Source organism: Macaca fascicularis, chromosome 5 (genome assembly GCF_037993035.2).
Source record: "Macaca fascicularis isolate 582-1 chromosome 5, T2T-MFA8v1.1".
Taxonomy (NCBI): Eukaryota; Metazoa; Chordata; class Mammalia; order Primates; family Cercopithecidae; genus Macaca; species Macaca fascicularis.
Window position 1 is genome coordinate 38,635,122 of NC_088379.1, and position 18,569 is coordinate 38,653,690.

Below are 18,569 nucleotides of genomic sequence, written 5' to 3' on the forward strand. Positions count from 1 at the left end.
ATATAACCCAGATGTCAGCATTAGCAGACAAGAATTTTCAAGCAGCTACTAGGCCGGGCGTGGTGGCTCATGCCTGTAATTCCAGCACTTTGGGAGGCCGAGGCAGGTAGATCACCTGAAGTCGGGAGTTTGAGACCAGCCTGGCCAATATGGAGAAACCTCAACTCTCCTAAAAATACAAAATTAGTCGGGCATGGGGGCGCATGCCTGAAATCCCAGCTACTCAGGAGGCTGAGGCAGAAGAATCGCTTGAATCCAGGAGGCAAAGGTTGTGGTGAGCCAAGATCATGCCATTGCACTCCAACCTGGGCAACAAGAGCAAAACTCCGTCTCAAAATAAAAAATAAAAAATAAAGCAGCTATTATAATTACACTCAAGGACATAAAAGAGAGAAATTAAAGTTATGAAAAAGAAACAAATGAAAATTCTAGAATTGAAAAATACAATATATAAAATAAAAATTCACTAGATAGCCTTAACAGCAAATTGGAGATAAAAGAATCAATGAACCTAAAGACGGAAAAAGAGAAAGTACTCAATCTGAAAAAAAGACTGATAAAAATGAACAAGGCTCAATGATCCGTGAGATAATATCAAAACTCTTAATGTTTATGTAATTGTAGTTCAAGAAGAGGAGAGAGAATGAGGCAGAAAAAATATTTAAAGAAATTATAGCAAAAAGTTCCCAATTTTGATAAAAGATGTAAATTTACAGATTAAAGAAGCTCAGAAACCCAAAACAGGATAAACACAAGAAAACCACACTCAGGTATGCCATAGTCAAACTGCTGAAAACCAAAAATTTAAAAATTCTTTAATGAACCATGAGAAAAACAACACACATGAGAAAACAATATGAATGACTGGAGGCATCTCATCAGACAAACTGGAAGCCAAAAAACAGTGGAACATCTTTAAAAGGCTTAAATTTTTTAAAACACAGTCAACCCAAAATTCCATACCCAGCAAAAATAACCTTCAAGAATGAAGGCAAAATACAGGCATTTTCAGATTAACAGAAACTTAGCAGAGGTTTATCACGAACAGACCTACACTACAAAAAAATGCTAAAGAAAATTCTTCAAATTGAAAGAAAATGATGTTAGATGAAAACTCAGATCTTCAGTGAGAAATGAACAGCATCAGAAATAGCAAATACGTGCGTAAAATAAAAAGAGCAATTTTTGCCTTAATTTTTTTTAAAAATGCACATCTTTTTAAAGCAAAATTACCTTGAATTGTGCAGTATTAACGTATGTAGGTGTAATATATATGACAACTAGGGCGTGAAGAATGGAGTGATGGTGGCAGATGGACTTGCAGAGTTGCAAAATGGTTACACTTTACATAAAGTGAAATAATATTAATTCAAATATACTACTGCAGCCATGGCCTACTTTCCATATTGACATTATATCTTAGTTTCTCTCAGGCCCATAGAGAACAGGGGAAAGAATAAAGCTTTCCTCCAAAGCCTTCCATCACCAGAAATCTCACACCATCCACCTGAGCATAGGGGTTCATGTCTCTGTGAGCAAACTTTGGTCTTAAAATGCAAAGTGTTAACAACTAAAAGGGGTTATATCTCTACATCAGGAAAACATCAAGCTATGAATGTAGTAAGTTACATTAATTAGAATTAGTGGCCAGGCATGGTGGCTCACACCTGTAATCACAACACCTTGGGAGACAAGGGCAGGAGGATTACTTGAGGCCAGGAGTTCAAGACCAGCCTGTCTAACATAATTGAGACCCCATCTCTATCAAAAAATAATTTTTTTTAATTAGCCAGGCACAATGGCAAGCACCTGTAGTTCTGGCTACATGGAAGGCAAAGCCAGGAGGATCATTTGAGGCCAGGAGTTCGAGGCTGCAGTGGGCTGTGATCACGATACTGCACTCCAGCCTGGGCAACAGGGCAAGATCCTGTCGAAAGAAGAGAAGAGAAGAGAAGAGGAAAAGAAAAAAGGAAAGAGAAAAGAAAAGAGAAAAGAGAAAAGGAGAGAGAGAGAGAGAAAGAACAAACGAACGAACAGCCTTATTACTCTTTTTCTTCCTCTGAGTTGAAACCTGCTTCCTCTGAGTTGATATCAAGCTTCCCAAGATATGAAGTATAAGAACTGAGGCTGGGCACAGTGGCTCATGCCTGTACTCCCAGCACTTTGGGAGGCCGAGGGGGGAGGATTGCAAGGCCAGGAGATCGAGACCATTGTGGCTAACACGGTGAAACCCCATCTCTACTAAATATGCAAAAAATTAGCCAGGCGTGGTGGCGGGTGTCTATAGTCCCAGCTACTCAGGAGGCTGAGGCAGGAGAATGGCGTGAACCTGAGAGGCAGAGCTTGCAGTGAGCCGAGATCACGTCACTGCACTCCAGCCCGGGCAACAGAGCAAGACTACGTCTCAAAGAAAAAAAAAGTATAAGAACTGAGCTTATTTTACATTCCATACAATGCAAAATTATATCCAGAAAACTAACCTTGATTTCCTTTATTCCTTTCTTTGCTTTTAAAGTTTCTTCATCAGACTTTGTTTTCTCATTCTGCTTTACTGTTTCAGTTACAAGTTTCTTTCCACTTGGTATTACTCCAAAGAATTTCCGAATGTCCTAAAAGCAAAAAAAAACAGGAGATTCATGAATAAACATTAACTAGATAAAATTATAATTTCAATTGTAAGATGGGACAGCTTTATATACACACTGGGTTACCCTGAGTAATTTCTCCCTATCAAGATAGTTCCGGCCGGGCGCGGTGGCTCAAGCCTGTAATCCCAGCACTTTGGGAGGCTGAGGCGGGTGGATCAGGAGGTCAGGAGATCGAGACTATCCTGGCTAACATGGTGAAACCCCGTCTCTACTAAAAATACAAAAAACTAGCCGGGCGTGGTGGCGGGCGCCTGTAGTCTCAGCTACTTGGGAGGCTGAGGCGGGAGAATGGCGTGAACCCGGGAGGCGGAGCTTGCAGTGAGCCGAGATCACGCCACTGCACTCCAGCCTGGGAGACACAGCGAGACTCCGTCTCAAAAAAAAAAAAAAAAAAAAGATAGTTCCATGAATACACTAGCTTTCTTTTCATGTGCACAAGTTAACTGATAACTTTACCTGAGTTAAGAATAATTTGTCAGCCGGGCACAACGGCTCACGCCTGTAATCCCTCCACTTTGGGAGGCCAAGGCAAGTGGGTCACTTGAGGTCAGGAGTTTGAGACCAGCCTGGCCAACATGGTGAAACTCCATCTCTACTAAAAACACAAAAAATTAGCTGGGCATGGTGGTGACAGGTGCCTGTAATTCCAACTACTTGGGAGTCTGAGGGAGCAGAATTGCTTGAACCCAGGAGGCAGAGGTTACAGTGAGCCCAGGTCACACCACTGCACTCCAGCCTGCCTGGGAGACATAGCGAGACTCCGTCTCCAAAAAAAAAAAAGAATAATTGGTCTAATGAAAAGTAATATAAATTCTCAGAATCAGGCCAAAAACAGACCAAAATAAGCAAGTGATATTTTTGCTAATGACAGCAGAGTTACTAAAGAGGCAAGTAGCAGTTACTTATTATTGATCATGCATGCACATCCACATCCACATCCCATCATCCCAGGCACAACTGGGGAGAAGACAAAGTTGGAGAATATGATCCTTGTCGGTGGAACGTATACTCCAGTCTGAAAGAAGAATAACTCTCACAACCCTAATCATTCCTGGCAACTAAAAACCTCCTAATTGTTTTCCTTTATATGATTGTTCAACATTCTGAAGAAAAAAAAACCTTTGATGCTTATTACAATACGCTCTTTAATCACCCCCTTGTTAAACCACAGAATTCAAATTAATCATACTGAAACATTTACAATGTAATTGTATTTAATTACAATTAAAATCAATCACTTTTCCTAACCTTTGCATAGTCTTCCCCACCTCTCTAAAATTTAGTTTAAGAAATTGCGGTATAGAGGAAAGGGAACAGACCTTAGAATCAGAAGCCTTAATTCAAATCTGTGCTCTAGTGTTTTCTACCTGTGTGATTTTGGGCAAGCTACTGTGTATTATCTGTTTTCTCCTCAGTAAAGTGGGACTAATATTGACCCTTTATGTGGATTAATTATGCATCTACCACAATTCTGGCTCAGTAAAAATCTTCCCCTCATCTCATTTCTGAACTATCATCCCTTTATATTACTGAAACACTCTGTTTATCATTATCTCTGCTTATAGAAAAGGGTATAAGGAAGAAAAAATAATGAGAACATAGGATCTGAATTCCAAAGAACTGGGTTTAAGAACCACCTGTATCATTTTCCCTCTTCCTATTCTTGATAGTTGTAATCACCAGTTTTTATCACTTTTTATCCCTATAGCCTACCTCTCTTTATTGCATGAGAGAAATGCCTACAAAAGTACTTTGTAAAGTTTAAGAAAAGTTAGCAATTATTTCCTAGATCCTGACAATAATTGTTATACTCTTACAATGTCAAAAATCCCAAATAAGTGTGAAACACACACACACACACACACGTAACTTTGTGGCTAAGCCAATAAACAAAGCAGATAATTGAGGTACATGGCATGTTAAATAATTTTTTTAAAAGGTCAGGCAAGGTAGCTCTTGCCTGTAATCCCAGCACTTTGGGAGGTCGATGCAAAACAATCACTTGAGGCCAGTTCAAGACCAGCCTGGTCAACATGGTGAAAACCCATTTCTACTAAAAATCTGAAAACTAGCCAGGCATGGTGGCACACGCCTATAATCCAACTACTCAGAAGACTGGAGCACGAGAATCGCTTGAACCTGGGAGGCAGAAGTTGCAGTGTGGTGAGATTGCATCACTGCACTCCAGCCTAGGTGACAGAATGAGACTTTGTCTCAAAAATAAGTAAATAAATAATTTTTTTTTTTTTTGAGACGGAGTCTCGCTCTATCGCCCAAACTGGAGTGCAGTGACTGGATCTCAGCTCACTGCAAGCTCCGCCTCCTGGGTTCACGCCATTCTCCTGCCTCAGCCTCCCAAGTAGCTGGGACTACAGGCGCCCGCCACCTCGCCCGGCTAGTTTTTTGTATTTTTTAGTGGAGACGGGGTTTCACCGTGTTAGCCAGGATGGTCTCGATCTCCTGACCTTGTGATCTGCCCGTCTCGGCCTCCCAAAGTGCTGGGATTACAGGCTTGAGCCACCGCGCCCAGTCAAAATAAACAAATATTTAAAAAAAGGATTAAAGACTTCTCTGGCTTTACATATATCCTCTTTTGTAAATCTCCTAGTTACAAATCCATCCTAATTAAATCTAAGTTTAAAAGATACTGCTTACAGAATGGGTGTCTCAGCTATGAAACTGAGACATCTGTGTCAGATGCTAAAGAGGAGAAGAACAATAAAGAAAACCACCCTCTTTCCTATAATTACAGAGAATCAAGTCTGAGGCTGACAACTACTTTATTGCTTCTGGAGCAAATGAGTTTCACATCAGTTTCACTTTTTTGAAATTACACAGTGATTCTTCACTCAAACAATCCTGACTGTTCTAAGTGAGCTCATAGATAGAAACATTTTAAAAATAAAAATAAAAAGTAGTGATTGTTTAAACACATACACACAGAGAAAGACAGAATGATAGTGCATGTGTGCCATGGAAATAACCAAACTGTAAATTAATAACCTGGTTAAAGCAAGTGGTGGTTTTCAACCTGTTTTCAGACCAAAAATGCTTAAAACTGAGAAGAGAAAGAAAACAAAATGTAATTCAGAACATCCAGCTACTGGTAACATTGAGTTGTCTGGGTTTTGTCTGCACAAAAATCTGCACTGCCACTCCTTAGCACTGTTACACCATTTCCTCCCTACGTAATTATTTCCACTCACATCCTCCTTTCTTTCCTTTTGCATTACTTTACCCTATTCCCCTAAACTACCCCATACTCTGATGGCAACGTAAGAGTTAAAGAAATTGCAGCATCCTAACCTAACTCAGTATACACCAAAAATCAAAGTTTTTAGAAAATAATTTTCATCAGAATGGAAGCCATTTTACTCATACTTTTTTAGAACTATCTCCAGTGTAAGCAGTCATCTGGGGTGTAAACATCTAAGAGGCAAAGGTCAGCAATTTGTCCTTAATTTATAGTGTGTGACTTCACCTGACTCTTCCAATTAACATTTGCTGTCCAGTGTTCTAGACCTTCAAAGACTTCATGAAATGCAGAAAAACAAGTCTAACTCCCAAATAATGGATCTAAACATTTCTCTTGCCTGCATAGAATAATTCTTGTTGAGCATATGAGTGGAGAAAGGAACAAATGTTTATATTTATTTTTCAATCTTGGCAAGTGGAAGGCCCTCAAATCAGAACATCAAGGCCAGAAACCATCCCTAAAGAAAGGTAGATTTTACTACACAAAAATAAAAGTGTCATAAACAAAGTTAAAATGCAAGCAACAGAGCTGGGCACTGTGGTGCACACCTATAGTCCCAGCTACCAGAGAGGCTGAGACAAGAGGATTGCTTGAACCCAGGAGTTCAAGTTCAACCTGGACAACATAGTGAAACTATCTCAAAAAAAAAAAAAAAAAAAAAAAAAAGCAACTAACTTAAAAATATCTACAACAGGCTGGACGCAGTGGCTCACGCCTGTATTTCCAGCACTTTCGAGGCCGAGGCAGGTGGACTGCTTGAGACAGCAGTTTGAGACCAGCCTGGCCAACATAGCAAAACCCTGTCTCTACTAAAAATACAAAAATTGGTCAGGTGTGGTGGTGCACACCTGTAATCCTAGCTACTCAGGGGGCTGAGGCACAAGAATCCCTTGAACCTTGGAGGCAGAGGTTGCAGTGAGCCGAGAATGCCCCTCTGCACTCCAGTCTGGGCGACAGAGCGACACTCGTCTCAAAAAAAAAAAAAAAAAAATTATATATATATATATATCTATATATATATATATATATATATATATCTGTACAACAAGCCAGGTGTGGTGGCCCACGCCTGTAATCCCAACACTTTGAGAGGCCAAGGCGGGAGGATCATTTGAGCCCAAGAGTTCAATACCAGCCAGGGCAACACAGGGAGACCCCCATCTCTACAAATTTAAAAAAAAAAAAATCAGCTTGGTGTGGTGACACATGCCTGCATGCCTGTAGTCCCAGCTACTCAGAAGGCTGAGGTGGGAGGATCACTTGTGCACCAAGAGTTTGAGGCTGCAGTGAGCCATGACCATCAAACCACTGTACTCTAACCCGGGCAACAGAGCAATACCCTATCTTAAAACACACACACACATACACACACACACACACAACATGTAAAAAAGGGTTCCTACAAATCAATAAAAGATAACCCAATCAATAGAAAAATAAATAAAAGCTCCTAATAGGCAAAGTATAAAATAAATGCAAATAACCAACAAACACAAAAAATACTAGACGTCACAAATAAGCAGATACATTAAAACTTGATCATTTTCCCCTAAGTTTTAAAAGACTGATAATGCCCATATCTGTCAAGGATGTGAGGAAACAGATGCTCACGCACTCTTACTGCTGACAGAAGTAAAAACTGGTATAACCTCGGCCGGGTACGATGGCTCATGCCTGTAATCCCAGCACTTTGGGAGGCTGAGGCGGGTGGATCACGAGGTCAAGGGATCGAGACCATCCTGGCCAACATGGTGAAACCCCATCTCTACTAAAAATACAAAAATTAGCTGGGCATGGTGGCACACACCTGTAGTCCCAGCGACTTGGGAAGCTGAGGCAGGAGAATCGCTTGAACCCAGGAGGTAGAGGTTGCAGTGAGCAGAGATCATGCCACTGCACTCTGGCCTGGTGACAGAGCAAGACTTCACCTTAAAAAAAAAACTGGTATAACCTTTATGGAAGGCAATCTAGCCACACTTATCAAAATTTTAAAGGTACATACCCTTTGCCCAGTAATTTCATTTCTAAAAGAAATAGTCAGCAGGGCGTGATGGCTCACGCCTGTAAACCAGCACTTTGGGAGGCCGAGGCAGGTAGATCACAAGGTCAGGAGTTCCAGACCGTCCTGACCAACGTGGCAAAACCCCATCTCTACTAAAAATACAAAAATTAGCTGGGCGTGGTAGTGCGTGCCTGTAATCCCAGCTACTCAGGAGACTGAGGCAGGAGAATCTCTTGAACCCGGGAGGCGGAGGTTGCAGTGGGCCAAGATCATACCACTGCACTCCAGCCTGGGGAAATAGTGCAAAACTCCGTTTTAAAAAAAAAAAAAAAAAATTCATTGAACACATGAACTGTTATTTCTCAGGCCACTGACCTTCACAACTGCACTCAGAAAGAGAGGTTCTTGATTATGTAAAACAAAATTAATGGTAGATTTGTTTTTAAAGATTATGTATTAAAAGAATCTTTAATTGGGATTAACTTTGTGCTATGACTTTACCTAAGAAATTTTAAGAAAGTATTAAATTAATGCTGATTATATAGTATTTCTGAGTTAATAAAATTGAGTTTCTATAACTGATTTTCTGTTACTCTCATATTACAATATTGTGGCTACAAAAAACAAAAATATACTTTCACTTTTATTAGGACATTTCCTCTTCTTTAAAATTTGTTTTAAGCCAGACAAATAAGTTTTTTTAAAGAAATCAGAAATATCTCTAGATTTATAATTGATGTTACTAATTTAACAGTCTAGAATGGGTCTCAAAAACTTCTCTGAGGAAAACACTGGTGAGTGAAATGTAAGTGTGGTCTGAAAAACCTTTGAACAGTAACAAGTTCTAGCTAGGAAGAATTTTAAGAGCCCGCATCAACTCTTTTCATTCAATCATTCATTTATCCATTCAAGAAATATTTACTCAGAGCCTTTTATGGACCAGGAACTATTCTTGATGCTTGGGATAAACAAAAGACGCTAGGTCTCTGTTCTTGTGAAGCTTTCATTCTACTTTCTGTTCCTAATCTTTCTTTAATCTGTCTTTAGAAAACAAAGCAGAGCACAGAAAAGAAAGAACAGATGAAATAAAGCACACTGAGTGAACAGAAATAGAGAATAGAAATTACTTCCCCTATTCACCCCAGTATCTGTTAAGTCTACCTGCGAGGCCACTCCCATGAGAGCAAAAAGACCCATTTCTACTGCTGTTGTGACAAGGGGGAAGTATAAGATTCTGAAGTCATAATATTTACTATCACTGAACTTTACGCATTCAATGAAACACTCTATCACAGAAGTTTCCAAGTACCTGATCCAAAAATACAAACCGACACAGGCATATTAAATAGCAAATTGAAACAATTACCTAAATTAGGTTTAAAAAAATAAGTTATGTTTTCATACCTGCATAACTAAAGCATTTGAGACTGTTTATGCCTGATCTAATGGTTTATTTCAGAATTTTGACATTTTCACCAGGGCTAATGTACTCTGATTATGGTTTTTATTCATCCAGGAGCTAACTTTTTTTTTTTCTTGATACAGAGTCTCCCACTGTCGCCCAGACTGGAGTGCAGTGGGGTGATTTCAGCTCACTGCAAGCTCCACCTCCCAGGTTCACGCAGTTGTCCTGCCTCAGTCTCCCGAGTAGCTGGGATTACAGGCGCCCACCACCATACCCAGCTAATTTTTCTGTATTTTTAGTAGAGACAGGGTTTCACTATGCTGGCCAGGCTGGTCTCGAACTCCTGACCTCACAATCCGCCTCCCAAAGTGCCAGGATTACAGGCGTGAGCCACAAAGCCCAGCCCAGAAGCTAGCTTTTTACAACTGACTTCTGAGGCAAAAAAAATCAAATTTAAACTACTTATATGAACACAGAAATTAAGTCCAACCGGGCCGGGTGCGGCGGCTCACACCTGTAATCCCAGCACTTTGGGAGGCCGAGATGTGTGGACCACCTGAGGTCAGGAGTTCAAGACCAGCCTGACCTACATGGAGAAGCCCTGTCTCTACTAAAAATGCAAAATTAGCCGGGCATGGTGGTGCACACCTGTAATCCCAGCTACTCGGGAGGCTGAGACAGGAGAATCGCTTGCACCCAGGAGGCGGAGGTTGCGGTGAGCCGAGATCACGCCATTGCACTCCAGCCTGGGCAAGAGTGAAATTCCGTTTCAAAAAAAAAGAAATTAAGTCCAAAGTGAAAAGAGACCTACAACATCATAAAATAACTGTATTTCTCTAGGCTATATTATTCGTCACTAAGTGTTTTAATAGCTTAGATATAAAGTCATGCAACAGTGCTAGAGATGTTTTTATACCAGGAAGTTTTACCTTCTAGTTTATTTATATTTTTAGTGGAAATATAAAGTTTACTTGTACTTATTCATTCCTCTAATATTTGTGGAAAACGCACCGTGAGCCACACGTTATACAGCAGTTCCCTCTCCTTGTGGCCCCTGCCGTTACAGAGCTTATATGCTAGTGAAGGAAGTTGTCAATACCTGCAACAAGTTGCTCATTTATTAAAATAAGCCAAAATGTGTGCCAAGGAAACAAAGCAGGTGCTCTCCCACTCATCATGCCAATTGTTTTTATGCTTTTGTGGATGAAAGTACATATATTTTCCACAGATACATGAAAAAACAAACATTTACACAAAACTTTGTATCCAATGTTAGGGGTTTTCCCCTAAAGCCTATTGGGAATCCCAAGTCAAAACTCCGGAACCACACACTCACACTGTGCGAACTAACTCACACCTACTTAACCCCAGTACCACTTATGTACATACTGATACTTCCTAAATCTCATGTCTGTTTCTCAAGACCAGCTCTGAACTCCATATTCATGCAGCCAACATGCAGCCAAATCCATCTCTGTGCAAATCCCCCAAAGGTACCTCCAACTAATAATGTCCTCAACTAAATTCATCTTCAGCTGGGACTTGCTTCTCTCCCTTTATTCCCCATCTCCATGCACAGCACCACCATTCACCCAAAACAGAAACATGGCCACGGCTTTTCCTTCTCACTCTGACCTTCCACCTAATCATCCAACCTAAACTATCTCCCAAATACTGCTGTCTTCTCCCCTCTATTCCCACTGCCACTGCCCTGATTCAGGAGTTCATTTGTTTACTTAACACACCTTTCTAGAGGCCTCACCCTGTGCCATGCAATGATTTGAGCTCTTTTAAAATATTAAGTCATTCAGCCCATCAATCAACAAGTAGATAAAAAAACTGTGGGATATATATATACATATATATACATACACACACACAATGGAATACTACTGAACCATAAAAAGGAATAAATTAATGGCATTCGCAGCAACCCAGATGGAACTGGAGACTATTATTCTAAGTGAAGTAACTCAGGAATGAAAAACCAAACATTGTATGTTCTCACTCACTTATAAGTGGGAGCTAAGCTATGAGGATGCAAAGGCATAAGAACAATACAATGGGCTGGGCGCAGCATTTTGGGAGGCCGAGGCGGATGGATCACAAGGTCAGGAGATTGAGACCATCCTGGCTAACACGGTGAAACCCCGTCTCTACCAAAAATACAAAAAATTAGCTGGGCATGGTGGCAGGAGCCTGTAGTCCCAGCTACTCGGGAGGCTGAGGCAGGAGAATGGGGTGAACCTGGGAGGTGGAGCTTGCAGTGAGCCGAGATCACCACTGCACTCCAGCCTGGGGGACAGAGCAAGACCCCCTCAGAAACAAAAAAATAATGATAATAATAGAATGGACTCTAGGGAGTCAGGGAACCGATGGGAAGGAAGTGAGGGATAAAAGACTACAAACTGGATTCATACATACTACTCAGGTGATGGATGCACCAAAATCTCACCTGTTCCCCAAAAACCCATGGAAATAAAAAATTTAAAAATAATAGTTAATAAATAAAAACGAAGGCAACACAAAAATATTTTCTTTTTTTGGCCGGGTGCGGTGGCTCACACCTTAATCCCAGCACTTTGGGAGGCCAAGGCAGGTGGATGGCTTGAGGTCAGGAGTTCGAGACCAGCCTGGCCAACATAGTGAAACCTCATCACTACTGAAAATACAGAAATTGGCCAGGTGTGGTGGCTCACCTCTATAATCCCAGCACTTTGGGAGGCAGAGGCAGGCAGATCACCAGAGGTCAGGAGTTCGAGAACAGACTGGCCAACATGGGGAAACCCCGTCTTACTAAAAACACAAAAAAGTTAGCCAGATGTGGTGGCACATGCCTGTAGTCCCAGTTACTCGGGAGGCTGAGGCAAGAGAATCGCTTGAACCAGGGCAGCAGAGGTTGGCAGTGAGCCAAGATCACGCCACTGCACTGCAGCCTGGGTGACAAGGCGAGACTCCATCTCTATAAAAAAAATAAATAAAACAAAACAAAATACAAAAATCGGCTGGTGATTTTTGTATTTCAAAATACAGGCGAGCACCTGCAGTCCCAGCTACTTGGAGGCTGAGGCAAGAGAATTGCTTGAACCTGGGAAGCGGAGGTTGCAGTGAGCTGAGATTGTACCACTACGCTCTAGCCTGGGCAACAGAGCGAGACTCCACCTCAAAAAAAAAAAAGAAGAGAAAGCAAATTATGTGTTCATTTTATCTGAAGAGTACACAGTTTTATGCAAAATAAGTACCGCAGTACACTGCAGAGTGGTTGACAAAATACTGTATTTTGGTTTTACTTCTCTATTTTGAAAGTAATAAAGAAATACAAGTATTTCTGGTTAATATTTTTTAAAAGCCCATCAAATCCATGAGCAGAAACTGATTATCATCAACATACTTCACAAGTCTATCCAAGTATAAAAATATTTTATCCTAAAAATCACTAAAATGCAAAATCATATATCTGAATAAATTATAAAATGATTTAACTAGTGGGAGGACAGAAAAGAAAATCATGAAATAATTTTAAAGTATTTAAGCCAGGCACAGTGGTTCACACCTATAATCTCAGCACTTTGGGAGGCTGAGGCGGACAGATTACCTGAGGCCAGGAGCTTGAGACCAGCCTGGCCAACAGGACAAAACCCCGTCTGCTAAAAACAGAAAAAACAGTCAGTTGTGGTGGCACATGCCTGTAGTCCCAGCTACTTGGGAGGCTGAGGCAGGAGAATCGCTTGAACCTGGGAGGTGGAGGTTGCAGTGAGCTGGTATCATGCCACTGCACTCCAGCCTGGGTAACAGCGAGACTCCGTTTCAATCAATCAATCAATAAACAAATAAAGAAAATATTTAAAATTATATTAAGGCCTCATACTTTGGAAGCAAAAAGTAAGTGGTTGGAGGGCTTTCCCCCTAAAAACAGGAAAAAATATGTCTCCTCTTGCCACTTGTACTCAATGTTGTCGAGTTTCTAGCAAAAGAATTAGGCAATAAAATGAAATAAAAGCCACCTACATTGAACAAGAAGTAAACCCATGTGTTTTCAGATGAAACAATCTTACAGAAAAACATAAGAAATCCACTAAACACTTTGAATAATGAGTTCAGCAAGGATACAAGATCAATATACAAAAATCAATTGTATTTCTGTATACTTTTGCAATAAACAATCCAAAAATGAAATTAGGAAAGCAGTTCTGGCCGGGCGCGGTGGCTCACATCTGTAATCCTGTACTTTGGAAGGCCGAGGCGGGCGGATCACGAGGTCAGGAGATCGAGACCATCCTGGCTAACACGGTGAAACCCTGTCTCTACTAAAAATACAAAAAATTAGCCGGGCATGGTGGCGGGTGCCTGTACGCCCAGCTACTCAGGAGGCTGAGGCAGGAGAATGGCATGAACCTGGGAGGCAGAGCTTGGAGTAAGCCGAGATTGTGCCACTGCACTCCAGTGTGGGGGACAGAGTGAGACTCTGTCTCAAAAGAAAAAAAAAAAGAAAGCAGTTCCACTTAAAAAATCACCAAAAAGAATAAAATACTTAGGAATATATTTAACAAATGAAGTGTAAAACTCATACAATGAAAAACTACAAAATACTGTTTAAACAAACTGAAGACCTAACAAATGAAGGCATCCCACATTAATGGATGGGAAGATTTAATATTGTTAAGATGGCAATATTCCCTAAATTGGCCTACAGATTCAATAAATTTTCTATCAAAATTCCATGTGGTATCTTTGCTGATTCTAAAATTCATATGGAAATTCAAGGAAATGGAATAGCCTAAACAATCTTGAAAAAGAACAAAGGTGGAGTACATACTTCCTGACTTCAAAAATTATTACAAAGCCACAGTAACGCAGTGTGTTGCTGGCATTCAGATAGATGTACAGATCAATGGAATAGAACTGGGAGTTTAGAAAACAACTCTCACATTTACAGTCAACTGATTTTTGACGAGGGTGCCAAAATAATTCAATGGAGAAAGAAGAGTCTTTTCAAAAAATGATGCTGGGACAACTAGATGTCCACATACAAAAGAATAAAGTTGGACCTCTATACTTCACACAATATATAAAAATTAACTCAAAAATGGATAAAAGTCCTAAATGTAAGAGCTAAAACTACAAAGCTCTTAAGCATAAATCTTCATGACCTTGGATCAGGCAAGAGAAACTTAAATGATGAAAAAAAAGCAGACACTCAAGGATGTGGAGGGAGAGTATTTCGAAGAGAGAAAATAGCAACAACAAAAGCTCTAAAAGAGAAACAGAACCAACCTAACACACTCAAAAGACAGAGAGAGAAAATCAGAGAGGTAGGTAGGGGCCTTAGAGGCCAAGTTCAGATACGTACGCATGGCAAAAGCATATTATTTGGCAAAAACGATATTATAACAAAGTCAAGCACTGCTCCAGGGAGAGCATTCCACATAGTACACCATGATGTGAAAGCTGCCTCTAGGAGTGGAGCAATGAAACAGTTCAGACCACAACTTATTTAAACTGACCTCACAGCTCTTCAAAAGGCTGTTCCTGAAGTCTCATGTGTGTTTAGTTCAATCTTATGCATATTTTCAATAATTATACCAACCAATTAATTATATATGCTGACTTCTTAAAAATGGCATCTGTCAGGTTTTACTCAAGTTTTGTGCAAACAATTAAATCTCAGTGAAATTCAAATGTCCACATGGCTTCTTTACTTTTAATTTTCTTTCTATTCCTTTAGTAGATAATATATTCACGTGGTTCAAATTTCAAAAGGGTAAAAAGTCTCCCTCTTATCCTGCCTCTCAGATACATACTTCCCATCTCTGGAGGCAACAAATATTATCAGTTGGTTCCTTCTGTATCTTTCCAGAGAGATTTTTATTTTGGCAATTGTTTCGTATCAGAGTATAAAGTTTTCTCAATTTTATAAAGGTTGCACAGTATTCCACTGTGTGAATACATACACTTTATTTCTTTATTGATAACTTTTAATTAGAATTTTTGTTTTCAATGCAGCTTCCAAGGCAAGAGCTGTCTATGGATGGGCTTCAGAAGACAAGTGAATAGGCCAGGAATAGTGGCTCATACCTGTAATCCCGGCACTGTAAGAGGCCGAGGCAGGTGGATCAATTTGAAGCCAGGAGTTCCAGACCAGCCTGGCCAACATGGTGAAACTTCATCTCTACTAAATATAAAAAAATAAAATAGCTGGGCATGGTGGCAGACACCTGTAATCCCAGCTACTGGGGAGGCTGAGGCATGAGAATCGCTTAAACCTGGGAGGCAGAGGTTGCAGTAAGCCAAGACTACACCACTGCACTCCAGCCTGGGCAACACAGCAAGACTCTCAAAAAAAAAAAAAAAAGAAAAAGAAGAAGAGAAGTGAATATGCCAGGCACAGTGGCTCATGCCTGTAATCCCAAAGCTTTGAGAGGCCAGGGTGGAAGGATCCCTTGTACCCGGGAATTAGAGGTGGCAGTGAGCTATCATTACACCACTGCACTCCAGCCTGGGCAACAGAGCAAGACCTTGTCTTTAAAAAAAAAAAAGAAAAGAAAAAAAAAGAAGATAGGTCAATCCCTTAAAATAGTTTGTATGTGCCTATATGCATTTCTCTGGGCAGAAAATTTGCATATCATTCACTATATTTATCAAAGGAAACTGTAACTAAAACAAAGATTGAGAACTACTGTCCTTCATACCCAATGACACAGTTTGAGGGAAAGGAAAAAAAAAAAGAACTACTGTCTTATAACTTTGCACAGGTGTTCAATAAGCATTTGTTGAATCAATTTTAGTCTAGGGTTTTGCTAATTGTTGCACTAGAGACTGAAGGGCTAAATTAAATATCAATATAATACAAAATTCTCATCTACCTCATAGAACGTTTTCCCATTAACAACAAAGCTGACTAATTTGACCTATTTCTTTTCTGAGAAGAGGCCTATTTTTTATCTGCACCATGAACGGGAGTATTAAAGGAAGAAAAGAACCAAAAGTAAAAGGACCTGAATGATCAAAAATTGACCACACAAGCTATGTTCACCATAAATGACACAGGAATCTACCATGCCTCTTAACATCTATGTAACTTTCCATAGAGTCCTTTCTGAGAAAATAGATCATTGGTAGTTGCCTAACATGCCAGGCACCAGAATGGAAGCTTTACCTATATATCTTGCTTAATTCCCAAAACAATCTCTATAGCAGCTATTATTTTCCCCTCTTACAGATAAGGAAATAGAAGCTTAAAGAGATTAGACGTAAGCTATTTACTTGCCCAAGACCACATAACTATTAAACTAGACCATACTAACATAGTAATATAACTATAAATTAATCTATAAACCATTAAACTAAAACATAACCACGTTCTTCATCTTCAAGACTCCAAATCTCATCAAGTTTCCAAAATACCACAGTACCTTGACCTCCAAACTGTAATGATGATCATTATAGCGAGGTAGTATAGCATAGTGGTCAGAAACACCAAGATTCTAATTCTAGTTCAACCACCTGCTAGTTGTATGACACACTGTTTAAATTCCAGAAAGATGCTTGTACTGTCTGTAAAACTGCATCGATGTGGGTTGAAATGAAAAAAAAAAAAAATGAAAAACCAACAGTTCACATATTGACCTAAAGAAGATGGTTGGTACAAGGTAGCTACTATCATTACTGTTGCCCTTTTTTGAGAAGAAACACAAAGGACTGCAACGTTTCCCAATGTGGCATAAAATTTCCACCCCCTAGAATGTTGTCTCTGTGACAAGTTGACCAATGATTGAAAAAAATTATATCGGATTGTTAAGTATCTTCTAGTTTAATGGAACATTTTAAATTGTCCTTTAAAAATATTTCAAACACAGAGCCATATCCATTGCCACACCATCAGGAATGTCTGCTTTGCTGGCTGCATAATTATTTCACTTTCAATTTGTCTGAATGTTTTATCCAGAATTATGCAGTGAGGTTTGGGTTTTTTTAAGATTATTTTTAACACCAGGTGATAAGAGGACGACAGCTGTCAAATGTCTTGCATCTGTTTCTATTCGCTGCACTTCTTTTTCCTAGTAAGCCGTGTTATCCTTTTGACTCCTATGAACTCATCTAAACAAAATAAAATATCCTCTCCATGCCCTCGGTCTCAGCACCGCTCAGGTGATCGTTAATGACAAGTGGAGATGAAACAAGCTGAGCTGTTAATGATAAAAGTTTAAGGCCCTACACAACATATTCCCTAAGAAAAGTTTGTTACATTCTTCTCCCTCGTGACCCAAAGCTTGAAATCCACGCCCTAGGCAGTACTCAAACTGTGGTTCGAGAAAGGCCGAACAAGAAAATAACTTTACCAACGCGTCCCAAAACCACCATCCATCCTTCTTCCTCTCTTCCTTTCTCCCTTCCCCCAGGAGTGGGGGGGGAAAGTGCAAGTACACGTAGCAACAAAATCCCTGCGCGCTGGCTGCCGCCCAGAGCTTCAGCCCGCGGTGCAAGGAAAGTTTTGCGTCCAGTACCCAGTGTGCGGCCCCTTCTCTGCCTTTGCTCGCCTCCGGAACCACCCACCGCCATCCTCCCCCACCCTGCATACCAGGAGTGCCCCGTCCACACCAGGCCTGCAAAGCCTCCCCAGACCCCGAGCCCCACGGCCTCCCCCAGCGGCTCACCATCGCAGCCCCAGGATGAAGGCGCTGGCTGGCTGGCGGGCCGGCCGGTTGAGGAATCCGTTATCGGGGCTCAGGATCCATTCGCGCCAACAACTTCTCCCGCGAAGTGGAAGAAGGCGAAGATAGCGGCGCGCGGTGATGACGTCAGGAGGCGCGAGCTTTCCTTCCGTCCCACCCAGAGGCGGGAGGTGCGACGCCTGCCCAGGTGCCGCCCGGAGGGCAGGCGGGCCGCTGCCATCGCGAGGAACCACGGTGCTGTGGTGTGAGCTCGGTTTTTGGCACGGGCACTAAAGTAGGTGGATCCTATATTGGTTTCCTTGGAAGGCGGGATACCCAAGTACCTCCCGATTACACGTCTGGATAGTGCACTTCCCTACAGTAACTTTCAAAAGTTTTTACTACTAACTGCAGTAAGATAAACGTTTTAGCTGCGCATTTTACATATTATGTATAAATATCTATTCTGTAATAGGTTTCATCAAGCGGCCGGACGCGGTGGCTCACCCCTGTAATCCCAGCACTTTGGGAGGCCGAAGCGGGTGGGTCACCTGAGGTCAGGAGTTCGAGACCAGCCTGACCAATATGGTGAAACCCCGTCTCTACT

At 40.9% G+C, this 18,569-nt stretch overlaps 1 protein-coding gene across 4 annotated transcripts in view; it reads right to left on the reverse strand.

Annotated features, from left to right (window-relative positions):
* The window catches only part of RFC1 (replication factor C subunit 1), a 78,078-nt gene extending 59,967 nt beyond the window's left edge, over window positions 1-18,111 (reverse strand). For all 4 annotated transcript variants that reach the window (XM_074039566.1, XM_015450250.3, XM_005554695.4 and 1 more), the window contains exons 1-2: window positions 17,966-18,111; window positions 2,481-2,609 (exon numbers count right to left, since the gene is read on the reverse strand). In XM_074039566.1, the coding sequence (XP_073895667.1) occupies window positions 2,481-2,609; window positions 17,966-17,968 (132 nt within the window). In that variant the 5' untranslated portion in view covers window positions 17,969-18,111. The remainder of the gene's footprint in view (window positions 1-2,480; window positions 2,610-17,965) is intronic.
* Between the last annotated feature and the right edge of the window lie 458 nt (window positions 18,112-18,569).